Raw genomic sequence first — 17633 nt, 5'->3', positions numbered from 1 at the left:
GCCTGAGTCACTCACCCTTCCAACGGACCCTGGAGGTGCTCCAACCAGCAGCTGTCCTTTCATCCTCTTCCGGGGGAAGATGAAGAGGGGCGGTCCGTACTGCCCCGCTGCACTGATAGCACAAATTACTGTGACTGTGAAGTCCCTCTCTATTCTGGTGATCCGTGCAACCTGTTTCTCCCTGGGTGGCCACCACAGGCAACGGTTTCTGGACACTTTGTTTTCCCATCTCATCCATGTTCCCAATCCTCATTGGCGAAATGTCCCTGACGCTGTTTAAAATGTCCTCATAGGCCGTAAAAAACTGGTCAACTTAAAGCTCATTAAAGCCCACGGCCCTCAGAAGACAGGTTGCTTACAGTACTCGAACTGATAGTTGAGAGTTGCGCTTCATGAAGCCACTGCACCAATCGAGCCCTGCATACCCCGTTCCTTTGCTGAACCTGTGCTTGATTCCCAACCTCTCTGTCAGATGGAAGGCGAGTCTTCTCACGTCCCATGATGTTAGGCCAAATAGGGCTCTTTCCATTTGTTTGACTGTGGTTGACAAGGTCACTTTCATGTGTGGAAGAGAAGGCTGGCACCCCACCCATTTGGCTGAAGCCGGGGCTTTTCTCCTCCTTTCCTCTGTGGTGCTGTAGGGTTCTTGGTGGAATGTTGAGCACCCTGGCAGCCCCCTTTAAGGTCTGCCAATTTTCTACTGCCTTCAGGGCATGTTGTATCACCTCAGAGCCATAGCTTCCACAGTCTGTTTTCTTCTTGTATGGTCTCATCTGCAAATAAAAACATGAAATTATTTTAGGAACTGTAAGGTACTGACGCCCCAAGGGGCCAGTTACCCCCTTGAAGAGGGGGGCGAGTTGCTCCCAACACACTCATCCAACATATTACTACTTCACTCAAAAATGATCTAAATTTTTCTGGCTAAACAAGTTGATTATTTATCTTAAGGCTTCCCTACTTGTATAGTTTACAATTGGCTCATTCATCCCCCTCCTCTCCCCTGTAACTATTCCCCAGGTCGTTGCTGCAAATGAGAACGTGTTCTCAGTCAACTTACCTGGTAAAATAACAAATACATTTTTTAAAAGAATATATATACAGTTGAAGTAGGAAGTTTAAATGTATTTGGCTAAGGTGTATCTAAACTCAGTTTTTCACAATTCCTGACATTTAATCCGAGTAAACATTCCCTGTCTTAGGTCAGTTAGGATCACCACTTTATTTTAAGACTGTGAAATGTCAGAATAATAGTAGAGAGAATGATTTATTTCAGCTTCACATTCCCAGTGGATCAGAAGTTTACATACACAATTAGTATTTGATAGAATTGCATTGAAATTGTTTAACTTGGGCAAAACGTTTCAGGTAGCCTTCCACAAGCTTCCCACAATAAGTTGGGTGAATTTTGGCCCATTCCTCCTGACAGAGCTGGTGTACCTGACTCAGATTTGTAGGCCTCTTTGCTCGCACACGTTTTTTTCAGTTCTGCCCACAAATTTTCTATAGGATTGAGGTCAGGGTATGTCATGGCCACGCCAATACCTCAACTTTGTTGTCCTTAAGCCATTTTGTCACAACTTTGGAAGTATGTTTGGGGTCATTGTCCATTTGGAAGACCCATTTGCGACCAAGCTTTAACTTCCTGACTGATGTCTTGAGATGTTGCTTCAATATATCCACGTTATTTTCCTCCCTCATAATGCCATATATTTTGTGAAGTGCAGTCCCTCCGGCAGCAATGCATCCCCACAACATGATGCCGCCACCCCCATGCTTCACGGTTGGAATGGTATTCTTCAGCTTGCAAGCCTCCCCCTTTTTCCTCCAAACATAATGATGGTCATTATGGCCAAACAGTTCTATTTTTGTTTCATAAGACCAGAAGACATTTCTCCCAAAATTACAATCTTTGTCCCCATGTCCAGTTGCAAACGGTTATCTGGGTTTTTTCTGGCGATTTTGGAGCAGTGGCTTCATCCTTGCTGAGCGGCCTTTCAGGTTATGTCGATATAGGACTCGTTTTACTGTGGATATAGATACCTGTTGTACCTGTTTCCTCCAGCATCTTCACAAGGTCCTTTGCTGTTGTTCGGGGATTGATTTGCACTTTTCGCACCACAGTACGTTCATCTCTAGGAGACAGCGTCTCCTTCCTGAGCGGTATGACGGCTGCGTGGTCCCATGGTGTTTACTTGCATACTATTCTTTGTACAGAAAAACGTGGTACCTTCGGGAGTTTGGAAATTGCTCCCAAGGATGTACCAGACTTGTGGAGGTCTACAATTGTTTTTCTGAGGTCTTGGCTGATTTCTTTTGATTTTCCCAAGATGTCAAGCAAAGAGGCACTGAGTGTGAAAGAAGGCCTTGAAATACATCCACAGGTACACCTCCAATTGACTCAGATGATGTCAATTAGCCTATCAGAAGCTTTTAAAGCCATGACATAATTTTCTGGAATTTTCCAAGCTGTTTAAAGGCACAGTCAACTTAGTGTATGTTAACTTCTGACCCACTGGAATTGTGATAGAGTGAATGATAAGTGAAATAATATGTCTGTAAACAATTGTTGGAAAAATGACTTGTGTCATGCACTAAGTAGATGTCCTAACCGACTTGCCAAAACTATAGTTTGTTAACAAGAAATTTGTGGAGTGTTTGAAAAACGAGTTTTAAGGACTTCAACCTAAGTGTATGTAAACTTCCGACTTCAACTGTATCTATATATATATATATATATATATATATATATATATATATATAAAAAATATATATAAAATATATATAAAAAATTGATCAACTTACCACAAAATTATTTTGTAGAAATATATCCAAAAGTTGTGATGCCACAGATTACATTTTTGGTTGAGCAAGAGCAGTGGCAGCCAGGGAAAGTGTTGGGGAAATAATTTGGTGACATCTTGTGGTCTTAATGTGAATTACAGGAGGGGGGGCAGCTACCCCAGGGGGCTAGTTACCCCCCTAGTACCCTAAAATGTGAAATGATTACAAAGTTAAAGAAACCATACAACTCTATGCACGATGACTCATTTTTTCAATTTCCACTGCAAATTTTACAAAAACATATTTAGGTTCACTTGAAGAACAGTGCAGATGCAAAGATGGGTAACAGGATGACACTTTGTGTTGTTTTAGTGCCATCATTCTGTTACCAAACTTTGCATCTGCACTGTTTAAAAAAAATGAATGTGTAATACATTTTAAAGTGAAATATCGGAGTCTCAGCATTATTACCATGAAATTGCCCAACACGTCAATTGAGATTCATGAGCCATGGCGAGCTGTGATTTCTGTAGACACAACGACACTAATAAATACCCCTAAATACCAAATATTGCAACGCTAGCTTCTATGAGGCCACTAGCTTCTATGATGGTATCATTTTATTTAGACAGCGAAAGGCACACTTTAATAGGCTGAGCTGAGCTCAGAGAATATCTGAGAAAGAAAGGATTTTGACAGGCCTGGATAAACACATTCCGATGGGACTCTGCTGAGAAAACTATAGTCCTGTACCACATCGTTTACTCAAGCATTTAGGAGATTGAAGGGTTTCCAGCTGCTAGTACTTCAGTCAAGCTAAATACTGTATATAACCTATGTATCCATATTCATCAGACTGCATACTGTGTTTAATTTCATGTGCGTACAACCTTGTCCTTGAGAAAAAGTACAAAAATATGCATCACAATTAGTCTAAAAGATAAAAACTATATAAAAATGAATACATAATAGGCAATTCACAAGAGCTATAACAAAACAAGGGCACAGGCAGTATTACAAAGTATTGTATTGACTTCACTATGAATCAACTGAGCCAGCCAGTACATTCTGACACAGATGTACCAGAGACAGTTAGTTCTAACTCTTCTCTGTAGGGGTCTCCCCCTACATAGTCTTCTCTCCTCCTCTCCTTTCCTCTCCACTGTCCCCAAACCCCTCATAAACCCATTAGAAGCTCTTCCCATTGGACGTCCCCATCAGCAAAACACACACACACTCAGACACACACGCACACACACTGTGCTGTGCACACACACAGAGCCTGATTTCCCCACTCTTTCTCCTGTCCAAATTATGCGCTGCTGCTGCTCAATTCCACAGAGTCCTACTTTATCTGCCTTCAACTACAATTAGAAGGCTTCCGCATGGGTGGAGGGGGACTGTATGGCTCAGCTGGTATAGCGTGGTGCTTGCATCACCAGGATTGTGGGTTCAATTCCCGGGGCCACCCATACGTAAAATGTATGCACACATGACTGGATAAATGCATCTGCTAAATGGTATTCAGCATATTATTATATTCTATACTACTGCGAGTCAGAGACTAACCTCACTCTTACCTTCCCCCATTCATATGCTCTTCTGTCGTCCCCTAACCAACCGCTGAAGTCCTTTGTAGTGCTCATTAGGAGTGTGTTTAGTCCAGCATGTTGCTTTAATCTAATCATCCTTCCTTCTCTGAACGTTTCACGGCTCTTCATTCTCTGTGAGAGTCCTTGATGGGTCTCTCCCTCAGTCTCTCCTGGGATGGGATTACATTTTACTCATTTAGCAGACACTCTTATCCAGAGCGATTTAGAGGAGCAATTATGGTTAAGTGCCTTGCTCAAGGGCACATCAAGGGATTTAAAAGAGCAACCTTTCGGTTACCGGCCCAATGCTCTTAACCACGAGACTACCTGCCGCCATGGGATCACAGCGAGATTTGTCAATAATAGCAGCACGGAATGGGATGGTGACATGGGATATGTTTCCTCTGACAGCTGCTAGTTAGGGAAGGAGACCTGTGGATTTCTGGAGTAGGGGGTTAGGGATGGGCATTTTCATTGGGCCCAGCATGGAGCCTTGTGGCACACCACAGGTAGTTAACGAAGGTGATGAATGATCAAACTGTCAGTTGCTGAGTCCTTCAAGGCCCTGTGTTTTCCTGATCACTACAGTGATAATGTACGTTGTTGAAGGATACAAGTAGAGAATTTAATTAATTATATAGCCTTTCTCCCTTCGTGGTGACTGAAGAATGGTGAAATAAGAGATATTTTCACACAATAAAGTGAGGTATGCAAACAAGTTGGGGAGGGAGATGTTTACTCAAAGACACAACCAGCCAGGAGACATTTGGGGCCAATTTCCTGTCTTTCCCTGACAGCACTGTTTATGGACAGGCAACTTCCCCTGGCCAGCAAAATAGTTTTTTTCTGTTTGTAAATAAACACAAACAGCTTTTTGGGGATTTCAAATGTCATTTGGGGAGTGTTGCCTGGCGATTCCCCCCCCCCCTCCCCCCCGGCAGGGGGAGCCGTGGAAACGGCTGTGCGTGTGACGGACGTAGCTTGTAATGCACCTGGCACACACAACCTGCTCAGGCTGCCTGACGGTAACTAAGAGAGACGGCAGGCCATTTAAAATGGCCCCAAACCCTGGGCGGTTAGACTATCACTATGCATTTGGTAGGGACATGTGAAATCACAGTGACCTATAAATGCAACTGATCAGGGAGGGATGGAGGGATAAAGGGGAATGAGAGGAAATCGTGCCCTACTTCAAAATCAAATCAAAGTTTATTTGTCACGTGCGCCGAATACAAGTGAAATGTGCACCTTACAGTGAAATGCTTACTTACAGGCTCTAACCAATAGTGCAAAAGAAAAAGGTGTGTGTGTGTAAGTAAAGAAATAAAACAAAACCAACCTCACTGAGCTCGAGCTGTTTTGCAAGGAGGAATGGCAAAAAAATTCAGTCTCTCGATGTGCAAAACTGATAGAGACATACCCCAAGCGACTTACAGCTGTAATCGCAGCAAAAGGTGGTGCTACAAAGTATTAACTTAAGGGGGCTGAATAATTTTGCACGCCCAATTTTTCAGTTTTTGATTTGTTAAAAAAGTTTGAAATATCCAATAAATGTCGTTTCACTTCATGATTGTGTCCCACTTGTTGTTGTTTCTTCACAAAAAAATACAGTTTTATATCTTTATGTTTGAAGCCTGAAATGTGGCAAAAGGTCGCAAAGTTCAAGGGGGCCGAATACTTTCGCAAGGCACTGTATACAGACACCGGTTAGTCAGGCTTATTGAGGTAGTATGTACATGTTGGTATGGTTAAAATGGCTGCAATCCCGTTAACGGAATGATATGACAACAGCCAGTGAAAGTGCAGGGCGCCAAATTCAAAGCAACAGAAATCTGTTGAAATTAAAATTCCTCAAACATACAGTACATGTATCTTATACCGTTTTAAAGGTAATCTTTTTGTTAATCCTACCACAGTGTCCGATTTCAAATATGGTTTACAGCGAAAGCACCACAAACGATTATGTTAGGTCACCACCAAGCCACAGCCATTTTTCCAGCCAAAGAAAAGGTCACAAAAAGCACAAATGGAGATAAGATTAATCACTAACCTTTGATGATCTTCATCAGATGGCACTCATATGACTTCATGTTACACAATACATGTATGTTTTGTTTGATAAAGTTCATATTTATATAAAAAAATCAGAGTTTACATTGGCGTGTTACATTCACCAATTCCAAAAACATCCAGTGATTTTGCATAGCCACATGGATTCAACAGAAATGCTCATCATAAATGTAGATGATAATACAAGTTATACACATGGAATTATAGATATACCTCTCCTTAATGCAACCGCTGTGTCAGATTTCAAAAAAACTTTACGGAAAAAGCAAACCATGCAATAATCTAAGACGGCGCTCAGAAAAATAATCAAATTAGCCGCAATGTTGGAGTCAACAGAAACCAGAAATTACATGATAAATATTCCCTTACCAAATCATCAAATCAAATCAAATTTTATTTGTCACATACACATGGTTAGCAGATGTTAATGCGAGTGTAGCGAAATGCTTGTGCTTCTAGTTCTGACAATGCAGTAATAACCAACAAGTAATCTAACTAACAATTCCAAAACTACTGTCTTATACAGAGTGTAAGGGGATAAAGAATATGTACATAAGGATATATGAATGAGTGATGGTACAGAGCAGCATAGGCAAGATACAGTAGATGGTATCGAGTACAGTATATACATATGAGATGAGTATGTAAACAAAGTGGCATAGTTAAAGTGGCTAGTGATACATGTATTACATAAGGATACAGTCGATGATATAGAGTACAGTATATACGTATGCATATGAGATGAATAATGTAGGGTATGTAAACATTATATAAGGTAGCATTGTTTAAAGTGGCTAGTGATATATTTACATCATTTCCCATCAATTCCCATTATTAAAGTGGCTGGAGTTGAGTCAGTGTCATTGACAGTGTGTTGGCAGCAGCCACTCAATGTTAGTGGTGGCTGTTTAACAGTCTGATGGCCTTGAGATAGAAGCTGTTTTTCAGTCTCTCGGTCCCAGCTTTGATGCACCTGTACTGACCTCGCCTTCTGGATGACAGCGGGGTGAACAGGCAGTGGCTCGGGTGGTTGATGTCCTTGATGATCTTTATGGCCTTCCTGTAGCATCGGGTGGTGTAGGTGTCCTGGAGGGCAGGTAGTTTGCACCCGGTGATGCGTTGTGCAGACCTCACTACCCTCTGGAGAGCCTTACGGTTGAGGGCGGTGCAGTTGCCATACCAGGCGGTGATACAGCCCGCCAGGTACTCTCGATTGTGCATCTGTAGAAGTTTGTGAGTGCTTTTGGTGACAAGCCGAATTTCTTCAGCCTCCTGAGGTTGAAGAGGCGCTGCTGCGCCTTCTTCACGATGCTGTCTGTGTGAGTGGACCAATTCAGTTTGTCTGTGATGTGTATGCCGAGGAACTTAAAACTTGCTACCCTCTCCACTACTGTTCCATCGATGTGGATGGGGGGGGTGTTCCCTCTGCTGTTTCCTGAAGTCCACAATCATCTCCTTAGTTTTGTTGACGTTGAGTGTGAGGTTATTTTCCTGACACCACACTCCGAGGGCCCTCACCTCCTCCCTGTAGGCCGTCTCGTCGTTGTTGGTAATCAAGCCTACCACTGTTGTGTCGTCCGCAAACTTGATGATTGAGTTGGAGGCGTGCGTGGCCATGCAGTCGTGGGTGAACAGGGAGTACAGGAGAGGGCTCAGAACGCACCCTTGTGGGGCCCCAGTGTTGAGGATCAGCGGGGAGGAGATGTTGTTGCCTACCCTCACCACCTGGGGGCGGCCCGTCAGGAAGTCCAGTACCCAGTTGCACAGGGCGGGGTCGAGACCCAGGGTCTCGAGCTTGATGACGAGCTTGGAGGGTACTATGGTGTTGAATGCCGAGCTGTAGTCGATGAACAGCATTCTCACATAGGTATTCCTCTTGTCCAGATGGGTTAGGGCAGTGTGCAGTGTGGTTGAGATTGCATCGTCTGTGGACCTATTTGGGCGGTAAGCAAATCAAATCAAATCAAATTTTATTTGTCACATACACATGGTTAGCAGATGTTAATGCGAGTGTAGCGAAATGCTTGTGCTTCTAGTTCCGACAATGCAGTAATAACGAACAAGTAATCTAACTAACAATTCCAAAAAAACTACTGTCTTATACACAGTGTAAGGGGATAAAGAATATGTACATAAGGATATATGAATGAGTGATGGTACAGAGCAGCATAGGCAAGATACAGTAGATGATATCGAGTACAGTATATACATATGAGATAAGTATGTAAACCAAGTGGCATAGTTAAAGTGGCTAGTGATACATGTATTACATAAGGATGCAGTCGATGATATAGAGTACAGTATCAACGTATGCATATGAGATGAATAATGTAGGGTAAGTAACATTATATAAGGTAGCATTGTTTAAAGTGGCTAGTGATATATTTACATCATTTCCCATCAATTCCCATGATTAAAGTGGCTGGAGTAGAGTCAGTGTCATTGACAGTGTGTTGGCAGTAGCCACTCAATGTTAGTGGTGGCTGTTTAACAGTCTGATGGCCTTGAGATAGAAGCTGTTTGGAGTGGGTCTAGGGTGTCAGGTAGGGTGGAGGTGATATGGTCCTTGACTAGTCTCTCAAAGCACTTCATGATGACGGAAGTGAGTGCTACGGGGCGGTAGTCGTTTAGCTCAGTTACCTTAGCTTTCTTGGGAACAGGAACAATGGTGGCCCTCTTGAAGCATGTGGGAACAGCAGACTGGTATAGGGATTGATTGAATATGTCCGTAAACACACCGGCCAGCTGGTCTGCGTATGCTCTGAGGGTGCGGCTGGGGATGCCGTCTGGGCCTGCAGCCTTGCGAGGGTTAACACGTTTAAATGTCTTACTCACCTCGGCTGCAGTGAAGGAGAGTCCGCATGTTTTCGTTGCAGGCCGTGTCAGTGGCACTGTATTGTCCTCAAAGCGGGCAAAAAAGTTATTTAGTCTGCCTGGGAGCAAGACATCCTGGTCCGTGACTGGGCTGGATTTCTTCCTGTAGTCCGTGATTGACTGTAGACCCTGCCACATGCCTCTTGTGTCTGAGCCGTTGAATTGAGATTCTACTTTGTCTCTGTACTGGCGCTTAGCTTGTTTGATAGCCTTGCGGAGGGAATAGCTGCACTGTTTGTATTCAGTCATGTTACCAGACACCTTGCCCTGATTAAAAGCAGTGGTTCGCGCTTTCAGTTTCACACGAATGCTGCCATCAATCCACGGTTTCTGGTTAGGGAATGTTTTAATCGTTGCTATGGGAACGACATCTTCAACGCACGTTCTAATGAACTCGCATGAACTCCTTTGATGATCTTCATCAGAATGCACTCCCAGGAATCCTAGTTCCACAATAAATGCTTGATTTGTTCGATAATGTCCGTTATTTATGTCCAAGTAGCTACTTTTGTTAGCGCGTTAGGTATACAAATCCAAATGCTCGTGCAGGTCGAGCATTACTTTGGACAAAAACTTCAAAAAGTTATATTACAGGTCGAAGAAACATTTCAAACTAAGTATAGAATCAATCATTAGGATGTTTTAATCATAAGGATGTTTTAATCAGGGGACTGAGCACGCAACCCTGGGGTGCTCCAGTGTTGAGGATCAGCGCGGCAGATGTGTTGCTACCTACCCTGATCACCTGGGTGCAGCCAGTCAGGAAGTCCAGGATCCAGTTGCAGAGGGAGGTGTTTAGTCCCAGGTTCCTTAGCTTAGTGATGAGCTTTGAGGGTACTATGGTGTTGAATGCTGAGCTGTAGTCAATGAATAGCATTCTCACATAGGTGTTCCTTTTGCCCAGATGGGAAATGGCAGTGTGGAGTGCAATAGAGATTGCATCATCTGTGGATCTGTTTGGGCGGTATGCAAATTGGAGTGGGTCTAAGGTTTCTGGGATAATGGTGTTGATGTGAGCCATGACCAGCCTTTCAAAGCACCTCATGGTTACAGACGTGAGTGTTACGGGTCTGTAGTCATTTAGGCAGGTTGCCTTTGTGCTCTTGGGCACAGGGACTATGGTGGTCTGCTTGAAGCATGTTGGTATTACAGACTCAATCAGGAACATGTTGAAAATGTCAGTGAAGACACCTGCCTGTTGGTCAGCACATTTGAATGTTGACCTGTTTAAAGGTCTTACTCACGTCGGCTACGGAGAGCGTGATCACACAGTCGTCCGGAACAGCTGATGCTCTTATGCATGCCTCAGTGTTGCTTGCCTCGAAGCGAGCATAGAAGTGATTTAGCTCGTCTGGTAGTCACTGGGCAGCTCGCGGCTGTGCTTCCCTTTGTAGTCTGTAATAGTTTGCAAGCCCTGCCACATCCGACGACCGTCGGAGCCGTTGTAGTATGATTCAATCTTAGCCCTGTATTGACGCTTTGCCTATTTGATGGTTCGTCGCAGGGCATAGGGAATTTCTTGTAAGATTTGAAGGCGGCAGCTCTACCCTTTAGCTCAGTGCAAATGGTGCCTGTAATCCATGGCTTCTGGTTGGGGAATGTACGTACAGTCACTGTGGGGACGACGTCCTCAATGCACTTATTGATAAAGCCAGTGACTGATCTGGTGTATTCCTCAATGTCATCGGAAGAAGCCCGGAACATGTTCCAGTCTGTGATAGCAATCCTGTAGTTTAGCATCTGCTTCATCTTACCACTTTTTTATAGACTGAGTCACTGGTGCTTCCTGCTTTAATTTCTGCTTGTAAGCAGGAATCAGGAGGATAGAGTTGTGGTCGGATTTACCATTTGGAGGGAGAGCTTTGTACGCGTCTCTGTGTGTGGAGTACAGATGATCTAGAATTTTTTCCCTCTGGTTGCACATTTAACATGTTGATAGAGATTTGGTAGAACTGATTTAAGTTTCCCTGCATTAAATTGTGCAGTCATGGAAAATATGAGTTACTTACCGAGCACTCAGAGGATTGTGCAGGAGTGGAATGTGTTTAATGTATAAATGTATCCATTATAGTGTTTGTCAGCAGAATGTACAGTACAAGGCAAATTGGAGGTCATTATTACTAAGCATGGACAAAAGGAGAGGAAGAGGGTAGCTCTGGGGTCATCTGTATGCACAGCATTTCTTATGTAAGCAGAAGTAAGATTTTTCCCTTGTCATTTAGCTAAATGTGCATTCTGCAAAATGTGAACAAACACTACAGAAAAATGCTACCTTTCTATATAGTCATAATAAAATCATGTTCATGAGAACTATATTGGACACATATAGTATACATCCCAGAGAAGACAGACAGACAAGCCTGGTGACTTCTGCAGATGCACATCAGAGCCAAATGTTCCACAGATCCAGCTTTGGAAGGCAAAGCACCCCACAGTCCCTAATTGTCAGGCAAAGGTAGTAAGGAAGCAGCACGTTGGCGTGCAACAATATTATCTCTGCAGTGGGTCTCGCCTTCCGATTCCTCTTACCCTGTTATCAAATTAGTCAGCTGGACATCAAACACTCACCAAGCTATAGCCGCTCACTTAATTACATTCACCACCAGCACCTGTTTCCCCGCTAATGCCTCTCAGGCATACAGAGAACACCACTCAAACTTGTTCTCCTCCTTAAAACCACACAGGGAAGGATTGGGTTTTTCTGCATTTTTTCTTACATTGACAAATGGGAGTTTAGTTTTCCTTAAGGCCCTCTGCTTTCTCCCAAGCCAGACTCAGATCTATTTGAGTAGATAAAACTCATCATTTTTCCAAGATCTACCATTTGTGAAAAATTTCCTCCAGGCAAATACTTCCCTCATATATTTTTGATAAAGCATCACGCAGATACAGTAGTGGGAGGGAGTCTACTGTTAAGTCCGCCGGTATCAAGATGAGGCTCATTCTTCTGCCTCTCATAGAGAACATTCTGTAATGATTCCAAACACTCCTAACGTTCTCAGGAGTTCACACATTTAATCAGAACAATCTCAGTGGGGAAGGGGAATCCATGAATCATTATATAACAGCCATATTCCATTCCCTTTATAGACCCATATAATATCAGAGACTTTCAAACTGATTTATCAGAATGTCAGTAACAGTGCATCTGCGTAGCTGCTGGGCATAAAACTGTTGTGGTCACACAACTGCAATGAAATGTGCCGTAGCAAAACTATACTCGTCCACTCCCGGTTGTTGTTATGAATACAAACGATGGCATCATGTCGGGGACAGTGACACAAAAAGGATCCCATCATTGTCAAAGCATGACTGGACTGCTCTCTTCTGTACGGTATGTCTACCATATGAATACAGGAAATATTATCATGTTCCCACCTGTTAAGGCTCAGGTGTCTTTCCTTTGAACTTTGCCTTACCTTGCATGGACCATGTCCCCACACAGCACCATGAACTTGGGCCTGCGGCACAGCTTGTTGACGGCCTCCACAGCCTGCTGGGTCAGTTGGACCTCTTCGGCCCACTCGTCCCCTCCCCTGTCACAGTCCCCCTCCCTCCTTTGCAGACCCAGCTGGAGGTCTGCAAAGGATGAAGCAGGATGGACCTCTCCATTCCTTCTGCTCTTCTGGGAAGGTAGGGGAACAGGAGAACAGGGGAGAGTCATGCCAGAGTCATTGAATAAAATACACTCAACATACGTTTTTTGACACCCAGTCTCTCCTCTGTTCGTGAAAGTAATGCCGGAGTTATAGTCCTAATAGCAGTATTCTTACAAAATGGTCCTGTAGACCCACAGGGGATTTTGTTCTAGCCCTTACTAATCAATTAATCATCAAGCCCTTGAATCGTTTAGTCTGGTATGTTACTACTGTCTGTAACAAAAAGCCTACAAACCCTGTGGGTCCAGGGCCAGGAGTAGAAAACAACACTGACGAAACAGTTATTGTCATAGTCGTGTTTCCCCTCTCAATAAAGAAAAAGGTTAAATAATTGGGCCTAACAGAACTATGGATATTGATGTGTGCATGGCAAAGTGTTTTAAATAATCTGGACATTACATAACGTGCCCATAACCTACAATAATCTCACTCAAATATTAATTTAAAAAGGCATTTGTTTTCACAGAGATAGGTAGGCATGCTGCGCCGCTAGTGAGTAGCAGTCGGGAGGACCTAAGATGGATCTAACATTGTTTTTAATGGATTGCCCTTGTTGCATAAAAATGGCCAGCAGAAACAGACATCCGCTGTTTGTACAATGTGTTAAGAGGAAGGACAAACAAACTCTCTCTAGTCTGGTCTGCATCCCTCATTCTGTTCTAGAAGCTCAAAAAGCTACACGCTGTGTACACACACACACACACACACACAATACAGTATACACTCTCTCTCTCACACAGACACACACACACATGGCCGTACACAGCAGGACTTCCTTTCTCATCAGAATCTTCAATGTTTAACAAGCAGCAAATGAGTGATGGTGATTCACAGTACTTGGAACAACAAGTCTTTGTATCTTCGTTTAGGAAATAATGGAGAACATTCCCTGCTTCTATGGTTAACAGTAAGGGCAATTCTGCTACATTTTGACCTCATATTCATTATCTCCAGTACCATACCAGTGTTTACATAATGTGACAACGGCACGTTTCTATGATCTGTTGTAAAAAACAATAAGAAGAAAGGTCCTAAAAAATGCTTCTCTGTGACTTCACAGGGTAGAATTAAAAGTAAGGAAAACTGTGATTTTTAAAACGTGCAACAAGCTTCTAGCCAGAGGGAGGTCTTTTCCTGCTCCCCAAGTCACCACGAATGTCATACTTTGAAAATCACTGTTTTTAAAATATTGTATAAATATACCATTTTCATATATGTAGACATTGGTATTGTGCTGGAGATAATGAAAATGAAGTTGAAAAGAGTTGGAATTGCCTTAAACATCTATTAAACACAACACCAATTACATGTCTTACTTGCAGGGTATTTGGAGGGATCAAGGTTAAGGCAATGTAAGGTCTGCTTCCAACTCACACCCTCAAACATGTAGATCCCCTGAACGCAGCTCACTTTCCAGACCACTTTCCAGCCCACAGTCTCAAACACCTAGATACCCTGAACGCAGCTCACTTTCCAGACCACTTTCCAGCCCACACTCTCAAACACCCTGAGAGCTCACTTTCCAGACCACTTTCCAGCCCACACTCTCAAACACCTAGATACCCTGAACGCAGCTCACTTTCCAGACCACACTCTCAAACACCTAGATACCCTGAACGCAGCTCACTTTCAAGACCACTTTCCAGCCCACACTCTCAAACACCTAGATACCCTGAACGCAGCTCACTCTCCAGATCCCAATCACCTGAATTCTGATCACCTGTTCACACACCTGTATCTCTTTGTCACACACTATTTAGTTCAGTTCTTTGCACCCCATCACTGTGAGGTATTGTTTGTTTTGTGACACATGGCTTTTGGAGTGATGGGTTTCCTGTGAGTTACTCTTCGTGTGTATGGTAGTTTTTGCCTGCCTCACTAACAACGCCTATTCCCTGCCTGTTCTTTGGCATATTGGATTTCCTGTTATCTATCTATTGCCTGATCTCCCAGACTACGTTACTAGCATTTTCCCTGCCTGTACTGTTGCCGTTTTGGACTCCCTGTGCATGACCTTCTGCCTGCGCCTGGACCCAGCTACCTGCCTCCTCCTGTGGTCCTTTGCAATAAACACCTGCTGTGCCCTGCACTTGAAACCAGCTCTCGGTCTCCCTCGTGCTCATTACTGGCAAATACTAACTAATTTTTACATGACAATTTTCAGTCGAAGTTTACATCATTTTCACTGAAGACAGAATGTTGCTTGGGTACTTTTCATAGGTTGAAAATTTCCCCAAACTTCTACAATTCAGCAAAATCCTTATGCTGTAAAGGTTTATGCTGCAATATAATGGAATATCCTGCATCAGCATATGGGCCTTAGTTCACTGATCTCTCCAGCACCAATTGGATATATGTGTTTCCTCCCAACCCTAGATATGTAACAGGCTAAGCCCTCTCTTTTTTACTGCCTCATATGAGACAGACGCATGATTTGTAAAGCTTTCATACTAGCCTTTAATCTCTCATTCTAGCCAAGTCTGGTACCTTTTAACACTAAACAAACTTTACAGTAGTGTGCGTCTCAGGAATCGCTGCTGTGTGAACTATTTTAGAGGCAACTTTTTTTTTTTAAAGCATAAATAGTTTTTTACACAAGGAGCCAAAGCTCCCATGACCGTTGATAAGCACACGCAACTTTGTGCGGATGCACTGAGCGAGCACCAATTCAAACATAAATCTGAGAGATTTCTCAGGTGGTAGATGGTATGTTCAAACAATGTTAATCATAATTCAACATGAAGCACTGAGGGGCTTTTTAATAAAAAATAAAAGGAATGAAATTTGGAACTTATATGGAATTTTCAGTGAAGAGAAAAACCTATTAATTCCACCATCAGTTTGAGGTGCTGAAAAACTAACAATGTGTTAGAGATGTGATGGTGCAATCAGCAAAGCTGTCAGAGGAAGAGATTAGTCTGCGAATCTGATTAGTTTGAACACTCAAATGCCTCAGTCTGTAAGCGTGGCCAGAAATGGGACTATTCAGCCCAGTCCATTCACTGGTCAAAGGTCAAATGTCTAAGGTAGATAGGGTCTTCACTAGTTACCACAACTACAAAGTTATTATTAAGGCTAAACCTAACTTTAACCACACTTCTAACCTTATGCCTAACCTTAAATTAATGCCAAATAGCAATTATTTGTTTTCATACATTTTTATGATATAGCTGATATACACCGAACAAAAATATAAACACAACATGTAAAGTGTTGGTCCCATGTTCCATGAGCTGAAATAAAAGATCCCAGAAATGTTTCATATGCACAAGAAGCTTATTTCTCTCAAATAAAATGCTCAAATTTGTTTACATCCCTGTTAGGGTTGGCATATCAGAAGCTGATTAAACAGCATGATCATTATGCAGGTGCACCTTGTGCTGGGGACAATAAAAGGCCACTCTAATGTGCAGTTTTGTCACACAATGCCACAGAGTTCTCAAATTTCGAGTGAGTGTGCAATTGGCAAGCTGACTGCAAGAATGTCCACCAGAGCTGTTGCCAGAGAAATTAATGTTAATTTCTCTACCAATGTCGTAATAGACCGCAGACCACGTGTATGGTGTCTTGAGGGCGAGCAGTTTTCTGATGTCAACATTGTGAACAGAGTGCCCCATGGTGGCGGTGGGGTTAAGGTATGGGCTGGCATAAGCTACGGGCAAAGAACGCAATTGAATTTTATTGATGGCAATTTGAATGCACATGAGATACCGTGATGGGATCCTGAGGCCCATTGTCTTGCCATTCATCCGCCGCCATCCCCTCATGTTTGAGAATGATATTGCACGGCTCCCTTTTGCAAGGATCTGTACACATTTCCTGGAAGCTGAAAATGTTCCAGGTCTTCCATGGCCTGCATACCCACCAGACATGTCACCCATTGAGCAGGTTCGGGATGCTCTGGGTCAACTTGTTTCGACAGCGTATTCCAGTTCACGCCAATATTGAGCAACTTTGCACAGCCATTGAAGAGGACTGGGAAACATTCCACAAACCACAATAAACCGCCTGATAAACTCTATGTGAAAGAGAAGTGTCGCGCTGCATGAGACAAATGGTGGTCACACCAGAAACTGACTGTTTTTCTGATCTGCACCCCTACCTTTCTTTTAAGATATCTGTGACCAACAGATGCATATCTGTATTCTCAGTCATGTGAAATCCATAGATTAGGGCCTAATGAATTCATTTCAATTGACTGATTTCCTTATATAAAATCTTTGAAATTGTTGCACGTTGCATTTATATTTTTGTTCAGTATATATTTTTACTTTGTGTCTGTGGCAACTAGTGAGAACCGATAGACAGTGAGCGGGTTCGATTAATCTCGCCCGTGTAGCCATGTTTTGCATCGGCTGAAAGTTGATTTTAATTTGGAACCGGGCTGCTTCCCGGGCGTGAGCCAGGTGCCCCGCTTTGTCCGAAGGTGACGTCTGCTCAAAACAAAAGTTACATAATTAAGCACGTGTTGTAATTAGTAGGATTCTGTGTTTTTACATGAAAAAGTAATTGCTTTTGATTAAAACTCTTTATCTGCCTTCCTAATGAAAACTAGTTTGAAAATTCTAAATGTATTTGATAGAAAAGAGTAGATGTATGTTTAAGCAATAAGGCCAGAGGCTATATGGCCAATATACCACGGCTAAGGGCTGTT

At 42.9% G+C, this 17633-nt stretch overlaps 1 protein-coding gene across 1 annotated transcript in view; it reads right to left on the bottom strand.

The window, feature by feature from the left end:
- cpped1 (calcineurin-like phosphoesterase domain containing 1) overlaps positions 1–16851 on the bottom strand; it is a 32037-nt gene extending 15186 nt beyond the window's left edge. Inside the window, 3 exon segments of the mRNA XM_042306310.1 lie at positions 12740–12907; positions 12909–12945; positions 16845–16851. Of these exon segments, the coding sequence (XP_042162244.1) occupies positions 12740–12907; positions 12909–12945; positions 16845–16851 (212 nt within the window).
- Between the last annotated feature and the right edge of the window lie 782 nt (positions 16852–17633).

Source organism: Oncorhynchus tshawytscha, linkage group LG25 (genome assembly GCF_018296145.1).
Source record: "Oncorhynchus tshawytscha isolate Ot180627B linkage group LG25, Otsh_v2.0, whole genome shotgun sequence".
In the NCBI taxonomy this organism is placed as follows: domain Eukaryota; kingdom Metazoa; phylum Chordata; class Actinopteri; order Salmoniformes; family Salmonidae; genus Oncorhynchus; species Oncorhynchus tshawytscha.
This window is presented reverse-complemented; position numbering and strand designations above follow the sequence as displayed.